A 20019-nucleotide genomic window follows, 5' to 3' on the forward strand; every position below is an offset into this window, starting at 1 on the left:
CTGCTCAACTTAAGTTCAAAATAAAATTACTTTTCTTTGAAAAACCGTTTTTACGGAAAGTTTTTTTTTTTAATAAGTCTCTCTTAAAAAAGTGCAGAGCGAATTTATCAATTATTACGTCCATGGGCGTGCATTACCTGGTTACCGCAAGGCAAACGTTGACGTAATGAATTTGCGGATAGGTTCTTTCACGATGAAAGAAACTTCAGTTACTAAATATTGGTGTTGCTCTTAATAAGTAAACTAAAAGCTTTATAGTGAATTCTTCCAGATTAAGTGAAGAGTTGATTGTTATTGAATGGATATAAACTTGGTCGAACAGGATGCAGAGATCAATTATGGTACAAGAAAAGGTAATTAATTTATTACCCTAACTACGAAAAAGATAATTTTTCAAAATTAGTCTAGTATTGTAAAATATTCCAATTGAGTAAACTAAACTGCACCATTAGTAATAAAAGTAATAAATGGTAATAAAAGCTACTGGTTTTTGTGTGCAACCGACATCGAAGAATACAGAATAGACTGCAGAGATGGACATTTGAAAAGTAAGTGGTACTTCATCATTAGGCTAGCTAGTACACACTCAAGCATTGAAGTTAGGTTAATCATGATGAAACATACCAAAATATGATAAAAATATAATAATTTAGTAACAAAATTATAGAAACTACAACAAAGAATTATCGAAGGGGGGCCGCCCAGACCGCATTAAATTACATACGTAATCTAAACTAACCTAACCAAAATATCAACTAAATATTTAATTAAAATATAGCTACAATGTAGTTTCACACCGTGCCTAAGCTAATTGTCTCGTATAAAGACCGTGAAAACCGGTTATTGCCACATGTTCGCGATACAAGTTCTCGAGTGTGTACTAGCTAACAAGGAAGTCACTTAGACTAAGCCCGAAAACGGGTACTACGGGGCAAGGCCTCCCATTTATTGCAAAAAAAAGTTTTTGACATTTATTTTAAAGGTTCTTTTAGCTAAACTGATTTGCTTCATATATCATAAAATTATAAACAGTCATGTTTAAGTGCGCAACAACTATTGTGAAGCAGGGGCGATGGCCATTTTGTAAGTGGAGGAAGGCAGGGGTGGATCCAGGATTGTTTTAGGAGGGGGGGTCAAAATAGGTTGATCCGATAAACTTGCGTTAGGAGCAAGTTTAATTAACGCAAACTTGCGTTAATTAGGAACATTACACTACTTTAAACTATGTTAGGGGGTGCGCGCCCCCTCGCCCCCTGGATCCACCACTGGAGGGAGGGGGATGCCTCAAAGAGTGCGTTTTAATGCCTAAATATCCTAAATCACATTCAGCATTTAGATAAATATAGAACGATTTTCGAGGATGGTGAGGTTTTGAAATTGATATATAATCCCTGTTGATTCCCGAAAACTTTTGGTCTACGCTTTTCATATTGGTGCTAAGGGTGGTGGTACCATATGGTCTAGGGGGAGGTGACAATAGGTCTAACTCTCCGTGAGACTTCAGATAAATATAGAAGAATTTATGGGGAGGGGTTGGAGTTAATCTCTCATCTCCCTTCACTGAGACTGAGCCTGAATAGTAGTACTGCGGGGTTATACCTCTTTTCTTGTTGAAGAAAAATGTGGTACTATTGTACAAAACGGACTCTTTTATCTACGGCAGGGGTCTCCAAACTACGGCTCGAGGGCCAAATCCGGCCCGCGGACAGATTTTGTCCGGCCTAGACCCCGAAGCCGCGCCGAAATGTCGGCGGCGCGCCGCAAAAAAAAAAAAAGACGGCGCGCCGCCGAGCTTGCATCAGCGCGCGGACGCCGCCGCGGATTCTATCGGCGGCGGCGTCACTACTACGCCGGCGTTTTTTTTTTGTTCTTTTTCTCTCTTTTTTGGTTATCGATATCGACCTCCGGGCTTCAACCGTCATCCCGGCTAATCTGTTTCTTAAAGATAAATACTGTCATCTTGGGCTCGCCATGTATATCGCTTCATAGGAAGGAGAAGAAGAAATTTTTCTTGAAACAAAAATTCTACCTTCCACTTTAAAATTCTGTTCATTTTTCTTTCTGATTTTTCGGATGAAAAGAGGTACAGGTAGGTAAAAGAGCATTAGGCAATTCAGGATGTTGTCATAGGCAGCGCAATCGAGCTGTCTAAGTAAAGAACAATGTTGGCACAATGTATTATTTATTTTTTTTTGTTTTTTTTCCATACCAGAGCAATCCGTATCGAAGGAGTTGTCGTAGAAACTTCAAAAAGGGCTCATTCGATTGGAAATTTGAATAACTAGTGCCCTTTTGAATAGTCGAAAGTGATTGGAAGGCATCTAACACCCCTTCAACGCCCACCGTTTCCCCAAACACATCCAATAAAAATTTTAAGATAGCCATTTTGTTCAGAGTAACTGATTTCCAGAGAAAAATATGTTTTTTGAGGAGGTTACTCCCCCACAACCCTTAGGGCAAGGGTTTTGTAGTTATGCCCTGTAGGCATATAAGAACGATGTTGGCACAATGTATTATTTATTATTTTTTCCTTTAGACCAGGACACTTCATATCGAAGAATTTGTCATAGAAACATTGAAAAGGACTCATTCAATTCGAGATCGGAGTGCCTTGTGCTGTTTTAAATAGTGGAAAGTAATTGTACGGCAACTAATACCCCATCCACGCCCACCATTTCCCAAAACACATACAATCAAAATTTTGAGATAACCATTTTGTTTAAAGTAGTTGAAAGTTCTGGAAATTAGGTCTTAGAGGATAACAACCACCCTCACAGCCCTTAGGGTAAGGGTTGTAATTTATGCCCTGGGGGTATATACGGTGTTTATAGAAAGCGTTGTCGTAGAAACTCAAAAAGGGATCAGTAGTTTGGAAATCGAAAAGCCTAGTGCCCTTTTTAATAATCGAAAGTGATTGGAAGGCTTGACATTTTTATAGTAGAGATCGATGTGGGTATAATGTATCATTTTGTTGTTGTTGTTTAGACCAGGGCACTTCGTATCGAAGGAGTTGTCGTAGGAACTTCGAAAAGGGCTCATTCGATTGAAAATAGAAAGGGCTGATGTCCTTTTTAATAGTCGAACGTGATTGGAGGGTAACTAATCTCCTTCCCATGCCCACCCTCCCATTTGCCTTTATGTTTAAAAAGTAAATGTTGCCTTAAGATTAAATCAAAATGCACTGTGTTTATGCTAATTCCCAATAAGGCATCTCAGCAGTATCCCAAGAACGACTGAGGGTATTATGTTCAAACTTTCATGGCTTCTTCTGCTCTTAAAATTTGACCAAATCAAAATAGCATAAGTGTATCCAAGCTATCAAAGAAAGTAAACAAATTTTTTTCCAAATGTTATCAAGTTTTCCATTTCAGGTCAACTAGAGGAGGTATGAAACTAAATTAAACACTACTATTTGTGTCCAGATTTTTATAAGGGTCTATGTTGTTAAATTTTGCTGAAAATTGTTTTCCAGCATACAAATAGCACGCTAAACTATAAATTCTTAAAAAAACAAAAAGATTTAAAGTATGATTTTCTTTTTCCCTGAAAAGACTATGTCAATATAAAACGAACAGAAATTAATTAAGAAAACTGTTTCCAAAAAATAAGTTTTTTCAAAGAAAAGTAAAGAACTCGATTAAACCAAAAATGAGCAAAATTAAAATCAAATAATCTACCAAGCGTGAAACTACCACAAATCAGCATCGATGAATAAATGAAACCCAAAACGAACAGAAATTACAATAAATAACCGAGTCAAACTCAAAACGAGCAGAAATTAACATAAGTTGGGCTCAAAACCCCTATGACTTTTCAAGGCCAGAACATAATTTGTACTTCACTTACAAAAATACAAATGAATATGCGTTGTCAGTTTAATATACATATACTGATATTTAGTAATAAAAATATTAATATTGTTTGATTTATTACAGTTATAAATCTAAAAACATTTATATTTTTTCAGGAAAGTGAAAATTTTGTTTTGGCCTTGGGAAGGCATAGGGGGTTTTGAGCCCAAGTTATGTTAATTTCTGCTCGTTTTGAGTTTGACTCAGTTACTTATTGTTATTTTTGTTTGTTTTGGGTTTCATTTATTTATCGATGCTGATTTGCGGTAGTTTCCCGCTTGGTAGATTATCTAGAGCTAGTATAGAAATATATCTATCGAAATGAATTACATTTTTTTTGCACAGATAGCAGAGCACACTGGAGTTGAAGTAGCCTTAAACTTTGCCTTGAAACGTTATAACTTGACCACTTCTTTCAGAAAATAATTTCGGAGGGTTATTCCGTGTTGATAAGAAAAGAGGGTAAAGGTGCAGTTTAGTTCCTCCTCTAGTGTAGGGCGCAGGAGCCCTATGGTGAAGGTGAAGATTTGTTCTCCCTTATAAAACAACTTATTTCAGCAGATACAAAGAAGAAGCCCATTTGCGGCATTCTGTGGGACCCCAAGGTCCAATACTAGTATCAGATCCCGCGAGTGGCAGTTTACGCTCGCCAAGTTCTGGCTGTACCGGCCACATGTGCCCCAGCTAAACGGCTTTTTAGCACGACAGGACTGATAGTGACTGCAAAAAGATCAATGGCTCCAGGCAGAGTGAACAAACCCACTTTTGTTACATCAATTGTAACTGAAGTGATGTAACCGCTGATTTAAAATTGTTGGTGTTGTTAAGCCATGGTATCTGAGTTGTTTGCAGTGTTTTTTCGATGTTGTTATTTGTTTCTTTTTTTTTCACTTACTTTTCGTATTTATTTGATTAAAAGGAGATGTTTGAACTTAAAACTTTTAAATTTATACAGACATTAGCCCAAATAATTAACAAGCAGGAATTGAATAAACACGGTACTTTAAAGGGTAACTGAAATGTCCAACATAAGCAAAACATTTGTTTGCCTGGGTTTAGTAATTATAAATGAGAATATTACTTGGTCTGATTAACAGTGAACATGAATACTTTCCGCACGGCCCAACAAATTCCTATTTTGTCATATTGTTCTTGTATATTTTTAGCCAACCATTTAAAAATCCTTACTAAAATCGAGGTTGAACGTGCTTGGTGAAGTGGAATTTTTATTATTATTTTTAATCAGAAAAATCGACGCGCCGTGGCGCGCCGCCGGTCTGAAATCGGCGGCGCTCCGCCAAAAAAATTTCCCGCCGATACTGAATCACACATTCGCCGCCGTCATTTCGGCGTGGCGCGACTTCGGGGACTAGTCCGGCCCGCGGAGAGCTAGCATAGTTGAAAACTCCTTTTAGAGAACATATTTTTTATAGTAAATTAAATTTAGTTTACTGAAGTATTCTAATTTTATGTTGAATAATTATTAATATGACATCTACATTGATATGGTCATGAGCTAACTACTCATAACATTGTTGTAGGCTTATTGTTATTGTTTTTGTGATAAGTTGGATAAAGAAACAAAGAATTGTAATGAGTAAAGACATGTATAATATGCAGAAAATTTAAGTTCAGTATATAATAACTAACAAGTTATTGAAATGAATCCTACTAACATTTTATACATTTTAAATGAAAACACAAGCATAATGACATATGAAATACTAATGAGATTTATGTAATTGAGATTTTCCACTGACAATAGTTCGTAGTTGTGGACTAATTTTATTTGTACCAATTATTAAAAGAGATTTAAGATGCTCATCAGTTAATTTAGATCTGTAAACATTTTTTGTATACTTCATTTTGGAGAAGGTCTTCTCACACAAATAAGTAGTACCAAAAACAGAAAACAGCCCACGAGCAAATTTATTCAAATTATCAAATTGTGTCAGCGGAAGACTTATAAAATTCCAACAAAGATGAGTTTTGATATTTGTTCTTAATTATATCACTGCACTGTAGATCAATCATTTCCATTTGAAGTTCTGGGGCTAGGGTTTCAATGTCAGTATGAAAAGGATTCTGAAAAATTTTAATTTGATTCGCAATGGCATCAAAGTCCGAGAAACGAGTATCAAAATTCATTTTAAAGGCACTCAAAGTTTCGATTGCAAAATGGATAGGAAACTCAGTCTCAGTGGTGTGGCTGAATATTTCACATGTTTTAAAATGTGAAAAACATTTACTTTGTAGTTGCGATTGAAACAGTATCAGTTTCTTCCGGAATGATTTGATATTAGTGTATAAATCAGGAAGATGCTGGTTTTCTCCTTGCAATCTCAAATTCAGTTCGTTCACATGTTTCGTCAAATCAACATAGAATGCTAACTTCCACAGCCATGTGTTGTTTTGTAATTCAGTAAGAGGGCGATGCTTTTCATTCAAAAAAATTTCGATCACTGCTCGAAGTTCAAAAAAGCGCTGAAGGACTTTCCCACAACTAAGCCAACGTACGGCAATATAATAAGGTAAGTCATTATCTCCAATCTCTTCAATAAATTGTCGGAATTGTCGGTGATTCAGCCCAAAAGATCTGATAAAATTAACAGTTGATATGACTGGTTTCAGAACTTTCAGACATATCCAAACATTTTCTGCACAAAGACTGTTGATGAATGATAACAATGTAAGACTAATGGTTTTGAACCACCGTCATTTTCTACAGCCTTTGGAACAAGAGCGACCACTCCTTTATCTTTCCCACTCATGTTTTTGCCTCCATCAGTTGTAATACATTTCAAGTTTTTCCATCGAAGGTTCTTTTTATTAATGGCCATTTCAACTCCTTTGAAAATATCTGTACCGGTAGTTGTGCCATGAATGCTATACATATCAAGAAGTTCTTCATGCACTTCATAGCTTTTATATACTCCTCGAAAAAAATCAATACCTGAGCGGTATCTGACACATCCGTTGACTCATCCAAGGCCAAAGAAAACCACTCGACATCAGGGTTGCCACCCTGAGCTCGAAGAATTTACTAAATCGGAGAGGAAAAATTTACTAAATCGCATCTGTTTTTACTAAATGATGAAAAAAAAATTTGCGCCTGCGACTACCGTCACACGTGCACCATCAAGCACCGACTTTTACTATAGGAGAATAATCAATAGGATTTTCACAATCTTTTTTCTTTTTTCTTCTTTTTTTTCTCTTTTCCTCTTTTCTTTCGTTTTCATAGTATGATTGAAAATTATAGAAACCTACAAGTTCAAAAATCCTTTTTTTTGGATTATCTGGATGTAGCCTAGTACTGGATAGGCTTCATATTCCAGATGCGGTGTACAAACAATATTCTGGAATCTTGGATTCTGGAAATTCTACTGTTGAAGCCCGGCTTTAAATTTATCAATGTTCTTCAGGTCATAAAATTCAGATATATTGAAAAAGTAAAAAACAATCAACGAAGACAAACAGCTACAACTCATCACGAAGCAATTCAGGCGATGAAGTGCTAAGAATCTGAGGTGTGTTTGAAAGTGACGGCTTTTGAAATTTGTCCCCCAGTTTCTGTTTTTAGGTTTGAAATCTAAACCCTTAAATTTTACATTTTTAGGAGGAAATTTGCCAGTTTTAAAACACTAATTGGTCTGGTCTTTAAATTCGGGATAAGTTGCTTACAAAGATGTCTGGCAGATTTCAAAGCAACTAATTTATGATTTTTTTAAACGATTTTTTCTGGATTCTTTCTTGCTCTTATAATTTGTAATCAAAAACCAATTCAATCTATGTCAATTAAAAACAGAAACAACGTAATCGGCTCCCGGTTTAGTTGTAAAATCATGTAAGTGAAAAAGTACACCTAAAATTGGACTAGGGTTACCAAGAAAAAGAAAACTTATATAATATACGATAAGCTAATTAGTTTAAAAAATACCATTTTTTCAATAGTCTTCAGGTGAGGTAAATCATAAAAATTTTATAATAAAAGAAAAACATGTAGTCATAATTGAAAAAGTCGCACTTAAAGGACTTTACTCGTCCTCGTCCACATACGAATTTAAAGCATCGACTATTGTCGAATTCTGACTGAAGGCATCAACCTGTTTCCATTTCATGGTAGCCCCAGTCAAATCGCCAGGGATCACCTTGTCATGGACTCCACTTGACGACCTGATGACAAGTTGCTGTGTTTTCATAAGGGCCGAAACATTCGAGATATTTAGCTTATTCCGATTTTTGGTTTTTATGACGGACAAAATCGAGAACTGTCTCTCTGCTCCAGCGCTTGAATGGGGCAAGCTGCAGAGAGTCAGAAAGAACTTTGGCAAGTATGGAAGCAGTTCATTTCCTATAGCGTGTTTAAAAAGGGACAAAGCTGTCCAAACGTGAATTCATTTTCAAGGTCCGACTGTGAAACATGACGGAGAGTAGTTTTCCTCCTTGATCAATTTCCTCCGTTTAGTTGACGCAAACTCAATTTTGGGTTAGTTAAACTTGCTCATAGCGCAATTTTATCGGATCCACCTATTTTACCCCCCCCCCTAATTTTTTTTTGGATCAACCTATTTTGCCCCCCCCCACCCCTAAAAAAATCTTGGATCCGCCCCTGTGCAGACTGAAACCATATGTCATCTCATTCAGAAGAGAAGAAGCACTCAAGTTCACGACATTCACAATAACACAGTGGTCAGCAGCCATTTTAGTAAGAGACTCAAATATAAACAATGGGACGATTATTTAATATCTGACAACAATAAATGTTTATTAATGTATCAAACCTCTATCATATATTTAGACCATAACTCAATTACGAGTGCCCCGCCCGCAATTTCCCCAACCCAAAGATATTACTATTTACGTTAGTTCTAGCCCAGGATGAAAGGATGATAAACTTTCTATCTACAAGTAAAATGAATCCTTTTATGCAATTCTGAAAAAAAAGATAACTTATTCAGAATATGGAGATTTACTAAATCACCTTGGCTGGTTTTTGTTTTGGGTGGCTTTTCCAATAGATTCCCAATCATCACAAATACAAGTGTCATTACAGCTTCATTTTTAGTTGGTAAGATTTGATACACAGAAAGATGGTTTTGTCGACCTTTAGACACCGGAAGTGAAGATAGGTGACTGCTTGTCTGTCTCTTAAGAGACAGACAAGCAAAAATTGTAAATTGTCATATATTTACGATAATTTTTTTCTCTGAATTAATTGAAAATAAAAAAAAAAGTTTTGTTCAATTTAAATCAAGACTTTTTACTAGTGTTTACTAGATTTCGGGAAATTTACTAGATCCTCTAAATTTACTAGATTTTTTTTTTTACTAGATCTAGTAAAATCCTACTGACGGTGGCAACCCTGCTCGACATGTTCATTTTTGTCGAACAGTTGAGAGGATATATTTTCAGCGATGTTTTCTACCCTTCGAGCCAGTGTTTGCTGACATACTGACAGTTTTTAATAAATTTACCCTATCAGGGCACATTTCTTCGGCTACTGCAATTATGCATTCCTTGATCATTTCTCCATTGGTGAATGGTTTTCCACGTTTTGCAATTTCAAGAGCGACACGAAAGCTGGCACGAGTTGCAGCCTCTTGTTCAGTTTTGAGTTTTGTAAATGAAGATTGCTGCGATTTCAATCCGTGCTTCATAGCTTCGAATTTTTCTGTCCGCAAACTTCCTGTATACTTTGAGTAATTTTGAAAATGTTTTGTTTCATAATGACGTTTAATGTTATATTCCTTGAGAACGCTATGCTTTCATTGCAAATCAAACATAGCGCCTTGTTACTGGACTCAATTACGAAATACTGAATGTTCCACTGATCTTTGAATTTTCTGCATTCACTATCAATTTTTCGCTTCTTTTCCATACTATTAAATCATGCACAAAAGCAACAATTCAAATCAAAATACTGTTACAAAGATGTCTTCAACTTAAACACCCACAAACACGTTGTAATGAGGTACACACTATTTTATTTCACAACAGTGTCATAGGAACTGACTTGTAATTGCGCCACTAGCCTTCTTATAAATTCCAATTACTACCATCTAGAAGTGAGTTTCCGCTTGTGTCCACCAGATGTCGTGTCACGTTACTCCTCATGGCTCGTACTCTACGACTAATCTAGAAATTACAGATAATGAAAGGACAATTAATAATATTCAATGTTGCCGTTTTGCGGACTTTGGTCTGATTTGCAGCCTTTTTTAAACTTGCGTATTTTTTCGGACTTTTTTTTCATCAGTGAACTTTTTCACTTTTTACCATCGGCAACAACAATATGGTTTTTGCCCTCGGAACTTACTGGAGTAATCAGTATGGCCCTGAGGCTGAAAAGTTTGGAAACCCCTGATCTACGGCAATGCATACCAGTCACGAAATAGACTGAGACGCGTGATGAAAACAGGTAATAGACTGAGACACCTGATGAAAACAGGTTTACAATGCCTTATGGGATATAAACAAAGGCAAGAACTGTATTTAAATTGTTGTTTTTTGGGGGAAAAAGGTACATAGGTTAGGTTAGGTTACGTATTTAATATATGGTATGCTTTGCCCCCCCATCCCACCTAATGTGCAAATATGTAGCCCAAATTTGTTTCTAAACTATTATATATTTATCCTATTTTTTTTTTTCATAAGCATTAACCAAACTAGCACTATCCGTTTAGTACAACAGTACCAAAAATGTTTTGGGACTTTTATTTTTAAAGGTTCATTTTGCTAAACTGATTTGCTTCATAGTCGTTAAATTATACAAAATAATTTGCAAGTTTCCATGAACTATTGTGAAGGAGCCGTTATTATTATGGGCCGTTTTTAAGCTGAGGGGGGGCATATATCTCAAAGAGTGCTTTTTAATGCCTAAATATCCTGACTTGTATAGAGCCTTCAGATAAATATAGAACGATGTTTGGGGAAAGGGAGGTGGTAGAAATTGATATCTAATCGCTTTTGATCCCCGGAACATTTTTTATCTACGCTTTTATTGTTTGTGCTAGGTGAAGGGGGGTAATAGTGCCCTTTCCACTGTGACAATTGTGATATATATTTAGCGTATAATATTATATTTACCTGCCTACCGGGGCAGAGGAGGAACAGGCGAGGCTGGGCATCATTAGTCCCTCCAGGAATTTTTTTTGAGGGAGAGGGGGGGGGGTGGCAAATGCTACCAGAAGCTTGGTTTTCATTGATTTTAAATGTTATTATTTATCTTTTGCTATTCATATACAGTGCTTCAATGTATTTAAACATATGTGTACTCTGTTTTTAAAGATCAGAGAGCTCTGTTGTAGAGGTTGCGATGGCTTCAGCTGAGTAGAAGGTCGAATGTCTCGTTGAATTTCCATTAATACGAAAATAATACCCCTAGTAGAAATTTTTATTGAAGACTCATTCAACAAAACTAAAATTAATCGAAATTTTTACTAAATATTCAGATTTCGTCCAAAATTTTAATTTCAAACCGGCATTTTCGTTCGTAAGCAAAAAAACTGAAAAAATGGGACGATACGGTACCAAACAATTTACAATTATTGATAACAATTTGACAGCAAGAAATTGGGGGTTTATGGGGCCGGTACCCCACATCATATCTTGGTTGGCCTAGCCATGATTTCACATACGATTAAAAATTAAATAAAAAGAACTCTTTTCAGCTGAAAGTAAGGAGCAGCATTAAAACTTAAAACAAACAGAAAACTTTCCGAATATAACCGAGCTTCCCCCCCCCCTTCTCAAACTCTCGTTCATTGTGAAAAAACTTCTTTTTAATTTAATTCTACGGAAGCAACAAACCTACTGCTACTACTACTACGACTACTCATATCGCCAGTGCTAAGGTTATTAAGGTAAAAACTTTCAGGGAATGATAAGCGTAGTGTTGAACTTATCTATCAACAAATAAAATGACTTCATTTTTATACAATCCTAAAAAGGTCTTATCCCAGATTTGCCTTTCAATCACTCGGACTATCTGTCTTGGCTTTTTCTACAATTAGCCATGTCTTGATGCCATGTCTTGAACAATTAAATAAAATAGCAAGTTTTTTTAACTGAAAGTAAGGAGCGAAATTAAAACGTAAAACGAACAGAAATTATTCCGTATATGAAAGGGGCTGTCCCCTCTTTAACGCCTCGCTCTTTGCGCTAAAGTTTTTTATTGTTTTAAAAAATAAAGTTGTGTGACAGAGTCAAACTTTAGCGTAAAGAGCGAGGCGTTGAGGAGGGGACAACCCCTTTCATATATGGAATAATTTGTGTTCGTTTGAAATTTTAATTTCGCCCCTTACTTTCAGTAAAAAAAATTCTTTTTTTTATTTAATTTCTGAACGTTTTGAATTAATGCAGGTTTTGATTTTGGCTCACCGTACATGAATAATTAAAGTAAAATTTGCATATTAATTTTACTTTTTTTGGCTAAATGGCTTTCTCGAAATTTTGTTCTAACGTAACTTACGAATTAACTTACGTAACGAACTTCTATATTTGTATGTTTTTATTACGTATATTAGGGAGTTTACCCTCTAGTCAATACCTCGCTCTTTAAGCTAAAGTCCGATTTTTTTTGGAATAACAAACCCCTGAATCACAAAGGCCGGTTAATTGGAATAGATAGCTTTTTTGTAAGAACTAAAAAAACTTTACCGTAAAGGGCGAGGTATTGAATAGGGGGCGAACCCCCTCCTAGGCCTATACGAGTAGAGTTGACCTTTTGAATTTGCTTGCCTCTCCGGAACAAAAATGTTTCTATGGTTTGTAATTCTTTTAATTTGGTAAATACAACTTTATTTTCCATGTTTTTTACGCAATTTAAAATTTAAATTTCTTTTTTTTTTTTTTAGTGATAAACCAAAATCAGCGTGTATTGTTTCACTGTTATGCAATTATTTTTTGTATATATTAAGGTTTCAAATTAGATTATTCAACAGTTTTGAATAGTTTATTCAACTTAACACTACTGACATTTTTTATAAACATTTACATAGAAAATGGATAGTTCTAAGCAATTTTTGGTGAGTAAAAATATTCTCATTATTACAATAAAAAGAAATTGTCTTTTCATTAAGTTAAGGAAGAAATTCTTTCCTTACTTTCAATTTTAGTAAATATTCAAAAAAAAAGAGAGACATGTTCACTTTGATTTTGGTTCATTGTATATGAAAAATTAAAATAGAATGGTAGAAACAACCACTTTGCTAATGGCTTAATCTTTTTGTTACTTAAGACAGACACTAGAACTAAGGGTACTTATGCACTTAGAAGCCTATTATTTAGGAACTGAAACCTCTACATAGTTCTCTTATAGGCTGAAATTTACGGTGCGATTTTTATCAAGATCAGTGGGCCTTTTTAGGGATGTTTTTGAAAAAGTGCTTAGCTTTCGAACGGTAATTTGGGGTTAAAATAAAATCTTGATTCTTTTAATGTATTAATTGTTACAAAAGCTTCCTTTTTATCAAGATCAGTGGCCTTTTTTTTTAGGGATGTTTTTTGAAAATACTTCCAGGCCGTCTGCGTTGAAGAATCTCTTCCTGAAATTTCATGCGTTCAAAACCCTCACCCCCCCCCATTTCCTCAAAAATAAAATTTGTTAACTTATAGCCCTATTTAATAAATAACATTGTTAGCTTAGCTATCCTTTTTATTTGACGGGCCTTATTATCTCATAGGGGATTGACTGAGCCATGTTAATTAACTTTTACACTTCTTAAATTTTTATTTATGTTTACATTTGATTGAAATCTGATAGATTAAAGAGAAAAAAGGCTGTTATACCAAAGAGTTTAATAATTTCTGACTAAATTAACTTTGAGTTTCACAAAATGTTCATAACCGCATGAGTAGTAACAATTTTACGCTTGAGTATACAAAGAGGAGGCTCGCTGAAGGAAGTGTCAGTGACCAGATAATCTTGAATAAGAAAAACAAATCTGTTCTTCATCTTATGAAATACGGAAGTACTTGACTGTCACATGCAATTCTTCTCCATATTGTTTAATAAGGAACGCAAATCCTGCTTTTTAAGTTTGAATTTACTTGTTTAGGAGCTGAAACCTCTACATAGTTCTCTTATTGGCTGAAATTTACGGTGCAATTTTTATCAAGATCAGTGGGCCTTTTTAGGGATGTTTTTGAAAAAGTGCTTAGCTTTCGATCGGTAATTTGGGATTAGAATAAAATGTTGATTCTTTTAATGTATTAATTGTTACAAAAGCTTCCTTTTTATCAAGATCAGTGGCCTTTTTTTTAGGGATTTTTTTTGAAAATACTTCCAGGCCGTCTGCGTTGAAGAATCTCTTCCTGAAATTTAATGCGTTCAAACCCTCACCCCCCCCCCATTTCCTCAAAAATTAAATTTTTTACCTTATTACCCTATTTTATAAATAACATTGTTAGCTTAGCTATCCTTTTTATTTGACGGGCCTTATTATCTCATAGGGGATTGACTGAGCCATGTTAATTAACTTTTCCACTTCTTAAATTTCTATTTATGTCTACATTTGATCGAAATCTGATAGTTTAAAGAGAAAAAAGGCTTTTATACCAAAGTATTTAATATTTTTTTACCACATTCGGGGGGGGGGGTAGCTCCCCCCTATACCATCAAATTTTCATTAAAAATGATATAAAAATCAGATGGTTTGAAAAGCAGTTTATAAAATGCCCATCCATCACACAATAAAAAACCTTGATTTTTAAATCAAGATGTTTTTTACACTACTTTAGATGCCTAGCATGAACTGAATTATTTTCCAAACTCAAAATGCATTTTTATTGAATGCTAAATTTTTGCCTTTTTTTAAGGGAAGAAGATACGTGCTATAATGCCCCTCTGGAAAAGAAAGCTAGATGGAGCGAACCTGCATTAATGCACGCCACAAGAACATCTATTATCAAATTTGCTGGAAGAACTACACATGACCTTGACCAGACAATGGCCACAAATCTTTTAATGACAGGGTCCTCTGACCCCAGTGTTACCTGCACGCAAGATGGAAGGAAGTTGAAAAGGGAATGGGCTGCTTCATATAATGCCTCAACCTCATCAGATCAAGATAGGAGGGACACCCCCCTTCAAGCCATACCAGAGACTTCTGATGTGCAGCCAGAACTTGTAAATGTATATATTTTTTCCCTATTTTTTCAAAAAAAAAAAATAAGACAAAATTTTCTCAGGCGCATAGCTTTCGATGAGTAAAACTTAAAATTTATTTCTAAACTATTTCATTTTCTTTCATAAACCAAATTAGTGGTATATAAAGGAAAGATTATAACGCAGAAATAGCTTATCACGCATTTCTATAAAAAAAAACTTACCTTGTAACTTCTAACCAAGACGCATTCTAATGCAATAATTCCAATATTCCTTTTAAACAAAAACTAACTATTTGAAAAACAAAAACTTAACTATTCACTATTTCACAAATCGTTCTCAAACTGCCGTATATTTTGTACTAAGCCGTCACGCACATCCGGGCTCTTATCAAATTACTCCATCGCCAACTTAATCCGCTTTGAATTCGAAGTAGGGGCTTCCTTGTAACAGGATGTCTTTTTGCGATAAGAAACTCCTTTTAATAATCTCCAATATGTCTTTCACAACGATACGAAGAAAACATTATTTTGGACCCAACTCAGGCAATTATTTTTCGTTGAAAGGTGCATTTGAGAAAAGAATTTGAGCTTGTTCTATGTGAACAGTGTTGTTAAGTCCGAGACCCCCAACTCAAAAAGGCATTGATCCGTCTCGGTCAGACTAAACTCCTGTTACCCAGGGGTCCTCCGCGGGAGGGGTTCGGGGGAGGGGGGGTGGCTCTAAAAAGGACCATCCAACATTTTAATTGCAATTTTATTGTTGTTATGGATGGAGAAAAAAAGAAAAGTGTGTTATAATTGTGATAAAACTTTCGTCAAAGAAAAAAAAAACTTAATCCATTCATTTTCTAGTTTCAGGGGGAAGCTGTGAAAACTTCTGCCTTCCCTGGTCCAGGACTTCAAAGTATTATGGGTAATTGCCCCCTCTCGCCAGATGTTAGTGAAGGTACGTTATTTGATTTCCCCCTGGATTTTCAATTTACAGCTGAAGAAATGGACCGTCTTATGCAAACTGTTGGCCCTAATTTTTACGGAGATATTTTTAGCGACAACTTTAAAATTAGTGAATTGAATCCTGAACAAACAGGGTCAAGACATGAAAATAGCATAATGTCCCCGGAATCGCCTGATTTTTGTTTGTTAGAATCTGCTCTAGGCCATTTGCAAACGTACAGGGTAGATTTTAGCCTTCCCGAGGAAAACGCAAGCATTATTTTAAATGACCCGGTGAAAGTTCTCCATTGTTATATTGACGAAATTCGAGCAAAAATTAAGATTCAGATCCAGACTTGGGGGGGTCAGGAGGGAAATAAGGTATCGGTGAATCAAAAAGTTTATTTAAAAGAGGGGACATCTGGGGACGTGTTTTATTTTATTTTTTAGACAGGCAACCAGAAATTCTACCCAGGTCTAAACGATTTTGAAGAAAATATTTTCAACTGGGTGAATAAACTAATTTCAACTTTGGATACATTTAATGAGAGGGGGAGTGGGTCCACCATTTTATACATTGAATACATGGATCTGAATCTCAGTAGATTTAAAAAAAACTTTATTTTAAGGGGGCAGGGCGTAGTCGACGAATAAAATGCCATCCAGATTTGCCGACTACAGGAGGGGTTCAAGGCTTCGATTTTGAAACGGGGCTGCAATGCTTTAAGTATGCGTTTTTAGCAGCAGCCCATAAGACATTAAAAAATGAATCATCAATGAAAAATCTCGACGGACTTGCACGTAACGGTGGAAAAAATTTCCCGAAAGTAAATTTTGATTGTTTAGAGGTAATTTATGGGGTTTCATTTAAATAAATACGAATTTTCGAGAAAGAACATTAAATTCTTGGGGGGGGGTGGTCTGTTCGCCAATATGAAACTAAATTTTTAGATAAGAAAAAAAAACCAAATAAGAAAGGAGTTTTGAACTCAGTGAGGACACCGATGGTGGAAAATGTTAAAAATTTTGTATGGGTGATTTACGAGCCTCCCAAAGATGTAAATTCTTATGGCCATTTTTTCCCCGTTACGGCAATAAGTCGACTCCTATCTCAAGGCAAAAAATTTGGGGAACGTTTCTATTGCCCCATGTGCTTTTCGCCATTTAGATCTGAGCGAACGTTTTCAGACCACATGGGGCATTGCAAAATTCATGGAAATCAAAGAATTGAAATGCCGGCAGAAGGCAAAGACACTTTACAATTTAAAAATTTTCAAAATTCTCTTCTGCAATCTGATAAAGTGTCTTTAGACTGTGAAACAAGACTGGTTGAGGTATCGGACCCATCAAAGCCAAATATAGTCAAGGAACATAAACTAGTCTGCATGTTCCTATGCACACGCCCGTCGCGACTGCAACAATAAAATACAATTGGAAGAGTTTTTTTACTATGGACGAGGAGGGCAGTATGGAAAAGCTATTGGTTTCTTTAATAAAAACGGCAAACAGAGCAATTTCACGATTACGTCATACCAATTATCCAATGACATTGTTGGATAAAGAGCAGCTAGCGCTGGAAAAGGGGACAATTTGCTGGGTGTGTAAGGATGCCCTTGCCCCAAAAGACGCGGTCCAGGACCATAATCACCATATTGACCCCAATTCAACGGGTAAAAGTAACTTTCGAGGGTGGGCTCACAATTCGTGTAATTTAAAAATTAAACAACAACTTTTTCTTCCGGTTTTTATACATAACTCTAACTATGACCTGAAGTATGTGCTACCAGCATTGTTTAATCTTCAAAGAAATTGAACAGTAGATGATGATGATGTCTTGATGGTAGTTGTCTTACGTGAAGAATCATGACCAACCCATCTAGATAGTTTCCTGTTTTGGAATTTATGTTAACATTTGTAGACGCTTACGGGCAGTATATAAATAAAATTCAATTTTTATATTCATACAGTTTTTTTCCTAACTCACTGAGTAAATTAATACAAGTGCAGAAAAATGATGACGGCAGCAATGCTTTCCCCCTTCTCAAGCAACAATTTCCAAATGGTTTATATGATTTGTTAACGGTCAAGGGCATCTATCCCTATGACTATTATTGTTCCATGTTGAGATTCGCCGAAGAAACTATTCCTCCAATTGAATCGTTTTATGACAGTCTTCACGATCGTAGTTGCACCCCCGAGGAATACAGTTTTGCTAAAAAAGTTTGGGCAGAGATAGGGGGTGTAAAAATGGGTTTGACTACTGCAAGCTGTATTTGTCGAGTGACGTGTTAACTTTGTTAGACATTATTTCTAAAATTACGGATAAAATTTATGAGGAATTTAATATCTATTTGGTTTATTATTTCTCTTCAAATAATCTAGTGATGGGCCTCATCCTAAAAATAAGTGTGGAAAAAATTGGGCTAATCACTGACATTGACCAGCACTAATACATAGAAACATCGCTGAGGGGGGGTTTTGTTTTTAACGGGGACCGTATCTATGAAACGGATCCACCAGGAGAGAAGATGGGGACAAAATCAAATGCAGTTTCCTCGATACGAAGTCTCTCTACCCCTCGGCCACATCCCATTATTCACGACCTTGTGGTGACTATAAATGGCTCAATAACCCTCAAGCTCCCCTTTTCCACAACATTAACAGTGTTGAGGAAACTGATCCGGGTGGATGGTTTTTTGAAATTGATGGAGAGATACCAGTCAAGCTTCACGATTCAGTAAAGGATTTTGTTTTCCCGTGCATCAATAGACCTGAGACAAGGGACTCTTTGAGTCCTCGCAATATGCGTTTAGTCGAGGTGGACGGATTGCATTGGACGCCTTCAAAACAAAAACTTATTGCTGACCCTCTGCCGAAAAAAGCATAGTTTTAGATTATGTGACTTTAAAATGGATGTGTAACAGTTGTTTCAACGTCACAAAAGTTCACCGAGCACCCGAGTTTAGTAAAAAACCTTATTTGGAAATATATGTTGACACTTTTGTCAACAAACGCTCTGAAGCAAAGACAAAGGCCCAAAGAGGAATTTTTACACTCATTTTAAATTCGACTTTTGTCAAAACATATAAGATCTTCCATACTAGAAATCGTTACGATGTTGTGACCGACCCTGAAAACTTTGATCGAATTATTACCAATCCGAATTTTACTTTCTTCACAATCATTGGCCCGGACATGGTACTATTGAATAGGGAATAAAGACGCATTGTCTTGAATAAAAATATTGCTGCAGGCAGTGCTATCTTGGAGATCTAAAAAAAGCTCATGTTGGAATTCTACTACAATGTTGCTAGGGTACAGTGGCCGGAAAAGGGGCAAGTAGAGGTTTGCTACGGGGACACGGATTCTCTACTGCTCAAAGTAAAAACACCAAATCAATTTTATGATTTGGCTCACGGTGAAATTATCAGTTCACGGATGGACTACACCACTTGGAGTAGTGGTCTTTACCCTGAGCTAGTAAAATGTCGGGTGCTCACTCTGATTTTATTGTTTAAATCTGAAACAGGAAGCGACTTGATTTCCCGTGGTATATTTGTAGGTCCGAAGGTGTACTTTATACAGACATACGACGAGGAAATCAAGAAACGTTGCAAAGGAGTACCCACGCGCTATGTGGACAAGAATTTCGACATGAACATTTATAGGAATTGTATTGTTGAAAATACAATTCCACGAGCCAAATTGTTGGCAATTCGTTCATTGAACTACAGGAACTTTACTGTAAATGTAGAAAAAATAGCCTTGAGTACCATTTCCGACAAGGTCTATGTTTTTCAAGATGGTGTGACCACCCTCCCCCTTGGACACTATTTAACTTCAGACCGGATCGAATGTATTGCCCACAGGGAAAGTCTCGGTTTAAATAAAGTCCTGTAACTAATTTCCTAAAAACCTTTGTTTTTTTTGGGGGGGGGGGGCCTCGCGGCCCGGGGGGGGGGCGGCCGCCGCCAGCGCGGGGGGCGCATCGCCACCAAAGTTATCTTTTTTTTGGACTTAGAGCAGATTTTTTTTTTCAAGTGCCATCTCTAATTTAATGTTTTTTTTCTCTATAAATAAACAAAACAAAAATGTTTTTTCTCTCTGTGTGTGTACCTATGTA

The 20019-nt window shown here is 36.1% G+C and overlaps 1 protein-coding gene across 7 annotated transcripts in view; it reads left to right on the top strand.

Moving 5' to 3' along the window:
* The first annotated feature begins 220 nt into the window (after nucleotides 1-220).
* LOC148942127 (putative inorganic phosphate cotransporter) overlaps nucleotides 221-20019 on the top strand; it is a 200136-nt gene continuing 180337 nt past the window's right edge. For all 7 annotated transcript variants that reach the window (XR_016143194.1, XM_089103446.1, XM_089103448.1 and 4 more), the window contains exon 1: nucleotides 221-353. Coding sequence is in view for 6 of the 7 variants with exons in the window: in XM_089103446.1 (XP_088959572.1) it covers nucleotides 299-353 (55 nt within the window). In the remaining variant the exon portion in view is untranslated. The remainder of the gene's footprint in view (nucleotides 354-20019) is intronic.

The sequence above is a fragment of the Artemia sp. Qi Xiang Cuo genome, chromosome 17, assembly GCF_049724085.1.
Source record: "Artemia sp. Qi Xiang Cuo chromosome 17, ASM4972408v1, whole genome shotgun sequence".
NCBI lineage: Eukaryota > Metazoa > Arthropoda > Branchiopoda > Anostraca > Artemiidae > Artemia > Artemia sp. Qi Xiang Cuo.